This window comes from Mytilus edulis, chromosome 9 (genome assembly GCF_963676685.1).
Source record: "Mytilus edulis chromosome 9, xbMytEdul2.2, whole genome shotgun sequence".
Classification (NCBI taxonomy): domain Eukaryota; kingdom Metazoa; phylum Mollusca; class Bivalvia; order Mytilida; family Mytilidae; genus Mytilus; species Mytilus edulis.
The window spans coordinates 71,768,752-71,778,026 of NC_092352.1; the positions used below are offsets into that span (position 1 = coordinate 71,768,752).

General features: G+C 33.2%; 1 protein-coding gene across 1 annotated transcript; it reads left to right on the forward strand.

Moving 5' to 3' along the window:
* The first annotated feature begins 208 nt into the window (after nucleotides 1–208).
* LOC139488947 (uncharacterized) lies at nucleotides 209–7,504 on the forward strand. The gene is made up of 4 exons (XM_071274934.1): nucleotides 209–267; nucleotides 3,219–3,310; nucleotides 5,255–5,320; nucleotides 5,869–7,504. The coding sequence occupies exons 2-4, from the start codon at nucleotides 3,248–3,250 to the stop codon at nucleotides 6,169–6,171; spliced, it is 432 nt and encodes a 143-aa protein (XP_071131035.1). The 5' UTR covers nucleotides 209–267; nucleotides 3,219–3,247; the 3' UTR covers nucleotides 6,172–7,504.
* Nucleotides 7,505–9,275: the final 1,771 nt, after the last annotated feature.

Below are 9,275 nucleotides of genomic sequence, written 5' to 3' on the forward strand. Positions count from 1 at the left end.
TGTGAATTTGGTTTCAGGGTTTATATAAGTAAGCTTTACCGTGTGATGCGTTTTCAGATTCATCACTTGACAACTTCCTGTTTACCGAACACTTCCATATTTTTACACTATTAGTAGTGAGCAGTTTCACCTGTTATAATCGCATTAAATGAAAGTTTTATTTGTTTAAATGTGTTTGAAGATAAAAAAAAACTTAAATATGTATTTTAGGAATACAAAAACCAGCATACGAATGAAGATCTAAATTTAAATGGAAAAGAAAGAGAGGTATATTAACAAGTACATTTTATTGCCATTTTATTGGAACAACATCTTTTCTGGATTAAGTACATTTTATTACCCTTTTATTGGAACAATATCTTTCTGGATTGTTTTCAAAAGATGATTTATTTGTTTTCATTAAGATATTGAAAGATGCAAATGATATTTAGAATTCCTTTTGAATGTTTTTATTTTAATGGTAATATATAGAGCACATCTGGCGTAAATATAAAATTTTAATCCTGGTATCTATGATGAGTTTATTTTATTAGGAAAGCATGTTTATTGAAGTTGTAAGGTTTTTATATTGGTTGTAGCAATTCCATTTTTATTCAAAATAAAATATTTGATTTAAAAAGTTTAAATTCCACTTTTATAAACATGGAGCACTTGATGGTATAGGTATTCTATCTAGTCCTTCGTGTAACTCGGTGAATGTGATGAATATTTTCAACTCGACTCCTCGACGTAGACGCAGTCATGGTCATCGTCATTATACATCACATTCTCTGCATGATGTCTCTATTAATGACTTGCTGCCATTCATACAGAAGCCGTTAGGTATTCATCACATTCGCACGAAACTTTATTCATTACCCCTTTCGAAACTTCATTCTCTGTTCAATTTATGTTTGGAATCCACTGTTACAAACCCTCATTCAAACCAATACAAACTTGAAGCTATAATTTCGGATATTGCAAGTCACAGACTTTTCAAGCCAGTTCGCATTGGAAAAGATGAAAAAGAGAAAAGATCTTTTCTTAATCTTTCCTTTGCCAACAAAGGTCTCGATGGCGTCAACCTAGGCAATATCCTTCATCATAAATTAGTGCAATCGAAAATACCTCCTTATTTCAAAGACCAGTCTGTACCAATAATTTCTTATACCTATACCAAACCTATTGCAACTAAAATTTTCAATTACAAACGCGTTTTGCAGGATCTCGATATTGACGACTTCAAGTCTAAACCTCCTGATTGCACTTGTGCTAGTTCCAAATTCACATATAATCCTGCTGGCCACGTTATTACCGGTGACCTTAACATTGTTAATAACACTTCTCTACGAAATGTGTTATCGAAAGGTCCCAAATATCGTGAGCCTAAATCCATCAATTGGAAATACAACTTCAAAATTTTGATGGATTCAGTCGAGGATTATGCCAGGCAATGGGCTAGAAGGAAGACGTAGACACTCTTTCCGAATGGATTAAGGCAGTGAGGTCGTTGATACAAATCAGAATTAAGAAACTGAATGGGTCCATCAATAACCATGCTACGTCAATTTTAAAGACCCAAATGTTGCAAAACACCTATCCGACCTCCATGACAAATATGTTGTTGTCCCTGCAGATAAAGCCCCAAATAACATCGTTTTTGTGTGTAAAAGTCACTACATCAACTGCTTGATAAACGAATTAGGTATTGACAATTCACTTGGTAACTCAACATATATCCTCACGACACTTACCAAAGAGGAAATCCTGGATAATCATAGGTCTGTTCTATGTTCCTTTGGAATTTCAACCAAAGATGAAGAACTGGATCTTCCATCACTGTATTGGATACCTAAACTACATAAGTGTCCTTACAAACAACGGTATATTGCTGGGTCTTCCAAGTGCTCCACGAAACCTCTTTCTAAATTATTAACATCTATTTTATCAGCAATCAAAGACGGGCTTCAAAGTTATTGTGAAACTGCCTATTCTAGAGGTGGCGTGAATCAGATGTGGATACTTAAAAATTCAAAAGATCTTTTAGAGTACATACAATCTAACTCTCTTTCATCTTGTAACAGTATAAACATTTGACTTTTCTACCCTGTACACAAGTATTCCACATTCCAAACTAAAAGACAAATTGAAAGAGTTGATATTACTTTGCTTCATAAAAAAGAATGGTCAACGTAGATACAAGTATCTTGTCTTAGGGAGGGATAAATCCTACTTTGTAAAGAATCACTCTGATTCAAACAAAAAATTCTCTGAAACTGATATTATCAAGATGCTTGATTTCTTGATTGACAACATATTTGTTACGTTCGGAGGACGTGTTTTTCAACAGACTGTCGGCATTCCAATGGGAACAAACTGTGCCCCTCTACTCGCAGGAACTTCTTAGGAAGAAAGATAAGAAGTTAGCAATATCCTTTAACTATACTTTCCGCTATATAGATGATGTTCTTTCACTAAACAATTCAAAATTTGGTGACTATGTGGAACGCATCTATCCAATCGAACTAGAGATAAAGGATACTACAGATACAGTTAAGTCGGCTTCATATCTTGACTTACATCTAGAAATTGACAATGAGGGTCGGTTGAAAACAAAACTTTACGACAAAAGAGATGATTTCAGCTTTCCAATTGTGAACTTTCCATTTCTAAGTAGCAACATTCTAGCAGCACCTGCATACGGGGTATATATCTCCCAATTGATACGATATTCCCGTGCTTGCATTTCCTATCATGATTTTCTTGATAGAGGTTTGCTGCTCACAAGGAAGCTATTAAACCAAGAGTTCCAAATGGTGAAGTTGAAATCATCCCTTCGTAAATTTTACGGACGCCATCACGAGTTGGTTGACCGTTATGGAATAACCGTTTCACAAATGATATCGGATATGTTCCTTACGTCGTAACTACAATCCCCTTCCCTTTCATGAATATGACCTACCGAATTAGACTATTTACCGGATTTGTAATCACTTAAGCAACACGACGGGTGCCACATGTGGAGCAGGATCTGCTTACCCTTCCGGAGCACCTGAGATCACCCCTAGTTTTTGGTGGGGTTCGTGTTGTTTATTCTTTAGTTTTCTATGTTGTGTCGTGTGTACTATTGTTTTTCTGTTTGTCTTTTTTATTTTTAGCCATGGCGTTGTCAGTTTGTTTTAGATTTATGAGTTTGACTGTCCCTTTGGTATCTTTCGTCCCTCTTTTATACATTGCAGACCAGAAAAAGGTGCATAAAAAGCCACCAATGGTTGATTTTATGGGTGAGCCAGCCAAGAAAAAGGCATGTTCTTCAAAACAACATTCCCAGGTAAATTGAATACACCATATACTTCTATTGAGATCTTTTCTAATATACTGAGTGCCAATGAAAACGCAACACTTGGTTTTTCAAGAATAAAATTTATACTAGAAATGATAATCTTTCAAAATAAATTGTTCTTGAAAATTAACAATTTTAACAATAGATCGATATCAAACAAAAACTGTTTCCTTGTCATCTTTCGTGCGCAATAGGTAAACGAAACATCCAATGTCGAATCATCAACTCACAGTCCTAACAGAAAATGTTACAGCCCCGTGGTGCAGTGCAATCTCCACAGTGCCGTGGAGTTGATCATCCCGGACGTTTAATGTGATCCCGAGGAATTTTATTCCACTTGTCCCGCAAAGCAAACTCAAGCTGACTTTATGATATTGGTGGTGGTTTTCATCGTCTAAACCATGTTAAATCTGATGCAAAATTTGCTCGATTGGACCAAAATCCGGCGAAAAGCAAGACTTTTGGCCAAGGCGCGTGCCAAATGTCTATGTAACCACCACTAATGTTTTTTGGTACATAATGAATGTTTTTTTGGTCTACAGAATTCGATGTTTACGCCAGACGGCCGTTTAGATGTCACTAAGGAAAGACTGTGGTGCTCTTTAACAATTTCCGCGCAAATGGTGCCTTACCGAAATTTCTCCAAAGGTTCTACCGTGACCACCATTGCACTCTCGTGACCTTTGAACAGCCATCAGAGTCGATATCGGATATGTTAAAGACCAAATGTATCGGTCTTGCTGACCGTTTCTTGCTTTTTGTATTCCGGGATGTGGCTTATCATTAAATGATTCATTTTGGTTGAATTTGTGGATGATTTGGGTTATTGTAGAGGCTACAACTTCAGTCTTCTCGTAATTGTATACTGTGAAAGGCTTCATTGGATCATGCCCAAAACTGCATGTCGCTTGTTGTCAGAAAGTCCTGGCATTTACTCAGATGTTTATTGCAGTTTGTTAAGAATAAGGGCGGGAAAATTCATGACATTAGCCAAGCTTTAAATGACAAAATCGTGAAAATGGTGGGTATGTTGAAAAGCGGTGAACTCGGTTTATGTCCGTTTAAAATAACCCATACTTCGCATTTGTTCCAAAAATCACTCAACCGTAAAATTGTCGACAATTGTCTTAAAAGTCATTTTCAACTAACTATACAAAGTTCTAATATAAATAAAATAAAAATTATAAGATTTTTTTGAAAAACAAAAGTGTTGCGTTTTCATTGGCACTCAGTATAATATATCTAAATAATAGACGACCTTTGCAGAACAATGTTTTAATGTAGATTCCTTTATTAAAGATTTATTTGTCATAAATGTTAGCTGAAAAACTTGCCACTATTACTAAAACCAGCATTAGTTTTCAATTCTTAATCTAATTTACAATACAACTAGAGTATTTAAAAAGCATGTAAAGTGAAAGGCTACATCAGTGCACGGCTGGTAATCTACACACGCAGAACATTTGGTTCTGCAATGAAAACCGTGAGAGGATTTTCCGGTTGTGCTTGAGTGGAGCAATTGTCACCGCTTCGAAAGGTATATACATTTCTAAATCGCAATTTTCTTATTCGACTGATCAAATATTGAAAATCGGAGAATGCTATGTGAATACTTTAACGAAGAGATGCATGTATCATTTACTGTTGTACGTGGAGTTGAACTCCTACAAAATCAGTTGCCGCACTAGAATTTGCCTAAAAAAGTGACATTTAAATTTTAAAATGGTTTTAATTACAGACCCTCAAGTTCAAATTTACTTTTTATTCGGTCAATGGGTATGAATGTCGTTTTGGGCGGCGTGGACGCTGTCCGTGGACGCCGTGTGTAGATTACCAGCCGTGAACAGTGGCAATAATAATACTTTTGATAAATATTTCAACCTTTATATCGTTGATACATATGTGTAAATTGAATGAATGTATCGATTTCAGGAAAGCGTTTTACCATTTCCTTTACCTACCACTAGTGTTGAAACTCCTCCTCCAGTAGAGAATACTGTAAGTGTTTTCAAAAGTATACAAATACATGTAGTTGCAATCAAATTGATATTGATTTTTCAATGATAAAGTGGTCAGATCAAGAAACTCAATTTATTTTTGATGAATCACAGGGTGATCGTCTCTGATTTTCTAGACAGACCCAAAAGAGGTATGAGTGCCAAACAGACAAATACCCACTGTATACGAAAGATGATGTAAGCAGTTATATATCACTGTATATTGTATAACAATGAGTGCAACCAATCCAATAGGGTAATCTATAATGGAACCTGATATGGCAAAATGTAAAACAATTTAAGAAAGAAAACAAACAACCTGTGTCAATTATGTCTGATAAGTCCTGCCCCAGTTGACATACTGCTGATGTATGAAATGCTCTTGTATATCTACAAATTAAACCATGACTGTAATATAAGATCCAGGAGATGTGGAATGGTTGCAAATGATCAACTATCAGACTTAAACCAAATTTTAGGAATGTTTTTAAAAATATTTATTAAATCTAATTTCATTTCATTATATATAATATATACATTCTTTTTTAGATTGAGGGCAAAAGCAATGACTGCCATATAGTAGACTGGAATGGTAAAGTGTTTTTGTCCCTTAAGACGTATGAAAAGTCTTATATTTTTTGTAAGAGACAAATTGGACACATGACAGGAGACCAATTTATTTTCAACGTTTTGAACAGAAAAGACATTCAAGGAGACCAAGAAGGTTTTATAATATGCTGTGTTAAATGCAACATGGATGACAATAAGATTTGTTTGTTAAAACCAGCATCAACACTAAAGGATAGAATACTAAATTATATGAAGGATGAAGGACCGAAGGATGAAGGATAAAGGACCGAAGGATGGAGGATCAAAGGAAGAAGGACCGAAGGACGAAGGATCTACTGAAAACAATAAACATGACAAGGCTGATGATACATCCAAATGAAATAAATTTGTTTTATTATATAACTAAATTTTCTGTTTTCTAATTTGCTAAAAATATTAGCTTAACATTTGCTTGAATATAAATTTGCAAAGCTGTAAGTTAATGACGTCATGTAAGGTCCATTATTCTTTTATGCCCCATTTATGGCATTTTGTTTTTCTGGTGTGTGCCGTCTGTTTGTTTGTCCGTCCGTCTGTCCTGCTTCAGGTCAAAGTTTTTGGTCCAACAAACTTGAAACTTAGTACACATGTTCCTTTCATAATGATCTTTTTAATTTTAATGTCAAATAAGAGTTTTTAATCCATTTTATGGTCCACTGAATTTAGAAAATGATAGTGCGGATGGGGCATCCATGTTCTATGGACTCATTCTTGTTCTCCTTGGTTTCTGTGCATATTTTGGGTTTTATTTACTGTAGGTGTATTTCTCTATCAACTTTACTAAATTCTTCAACTGACAAAATGTTTAAAAAAATTGACAATCAGGAGATAGGTAATTTGATTTTATAACATGTATCCATCAGCGTTTTTGTGATAACATCATTATTAACTGCGTACATGTAATTCTGATAAGCGCAATGCGCCAAAAAAAAGTATCAAATGTAAAAAAACTCTTTAAATTTATTTTGGGATTGAGATAATGTCATACACTGTTAACTTATATAGATGCTGTTACGTGTAATGTATCAAATCTATTACTTATTGTATAAGTATGCAGAATGATTATGGCTTTACAGAACCACTTATACATTTTTATCTCATATTTGTTGTGTTAGCCAAATAACAGTCAGCATACACATACAAAGACATAAGTCGTTGTAACGCTTTGGTATCAACATCTCTATATTGTTTAAAAAAATTATCTTTAGTCTATCATACAATGTGTTTTGAATAACAACGTTCTATAATATACATTATCTTTAACACATATGGAGGAATATTTTACTCAAAAGTGAACACATTTTGCAATGTCTTTTCTATATGTGTTTTAATTTATTGGTCATAATTAACTTCTGACAAATAAACGAGTTGTCTCATTGGTAATCATACGACATCTTCCTATGTCTACGAAATGCAATCTTTAAGTGTGTGTTTGTTGTGTAATGTTAATAAATTTCAGGTTGTAATTTGGATAAACATATATATTATGATTTGCGCAGCTCTTGTAACAGAAATCAGATGACCTATTTTCAAAATGTATAAGATATCAAACCAAATGAAAACCCATTGACATTCATTTTCGAAACTTCTTAACAAAATACATATCTCCCAAAATACATCTGGTTAGTAACTGTCTCCAATAGTTAAAAAATCATTAACTGAGATATGTATTATTCTAAATTAAAATCTAATATGGAGAATTTTAGCTGGAATTCTGATAAGAAAATCGTTTCCTCAGTCAGATAGTATCCCTCAACCATGTTAACAAATATTCTTTAACAAAATTCTGTTAAAAAAGATGTTTCCGCAGATATATAGTATATTCTTAACAGAATTCTGATAAGAAAAATATTTTCCTCAGTTAGATAGAATTCTTTAACAGAATTCTGATAAGAAAATCGTTACGTTAGATAGATAGAATTCCTTAAAAGAATTCTGATAAGAAAATTGTTTCCTCAGGTCGATAGATAGCTTAACAGAATTCTGATAAGAAAATCGTTTCGTTAGATAAATAGAATTCCTTAACAGAATTCTGATAAGAAAATCGTTTCGTTAGATAGATAGAATTCCTTAACAGAATTCTGATAAGAAAATCGTTTCCTCAGGTAGATAGTTTGCTTAACAGAATTCTGATTAGAAAATAGTTTTCTCAGATAGATAGTATCCCTTAACAGAATTCTGATAAGAAACTTGTTTTCCCAAATAGATAGTATCCCTTAACAGAATTCTGATAAGAAACTTGTTTCCCCAAATATAGAGTATATTCTAAACAGAATTCTGATTCTGATAAGAAAACAGTTTTCTCAGATAGATAGTATCCCTTAACAGAATTCTGATAAGAACCTTGTTTTCCCAAATAGATAGTATCCCTTAACAGAATTCTGATAAGAAGCTTGTTTCCCTAAACAAAGAGTCTATTCTAAACAGAATTCTGATAAGAAAATTGTTTCTTCAGATAGTATCACTTAAAAGAATTCTGATAAGATTTTTTCCCCCAGATAAACAGTATATTCTTAACAGAATTTTGATAAGAAAATGTTTTCCTCAGACAGATAGTACTATTAACAGAATTCTGTTAAGAAAATAATTTCATTTGATAGATAGTTTTCTTAACAGAATTATGATAAGAAAAACGTTTTCTCGGATATATAATATATTCCTATCAGAATTCTGACAGGAAAAAAGTTTCCTCAGATAGATTGAATTGTTATAGAATTCTGATAAGAAAATCATTTGCTCAGATATATCTATATCATTCTTAACAGAATTCTGATAAGAAATAGTTTACCTTAGATAGATAATACTTTTTATAGAGTTATGATAAACAGTTTTCTCAGTTTCTTATAGATAATTATTTTAACAAAATTTTGTTTAGTCTTTAAAGTCTCAAAAAGACTACAATCCGAGAATCATTCAAATAAATCGTGATAAATTAATACATAGTTAGAATATGTCTCATTCTTATCGTATCAAATCCGGAATTTGATCATATGGAAATAATCAGCTGCAAATGGAAGCTGTTATGAACAGATCTGAGAGTACTCGCAGTTATCTGAAAGCTAGTTTAAAGCCACTAACAACTATTAAAAAAATCATGCATCTAAGACTAAACTATCAATTAAGTATCATCATACTTCTTCTTCAGTCTGTACAATCTTCCGTTTAGGAATACCAATACATTTCTTGTATATCAAAAAAATGTATTCTAAAATTTGGTACATGTGTGGTGAATATTAACAATAAAACTATAAAATTGGTGTTGGATAAAACTCCGTGTTCTTCATGTCAAGGTGCCGGAAGTGTGATGTATTTACAGTATAAAAGGAGAAAGGATATGATTTTGATGT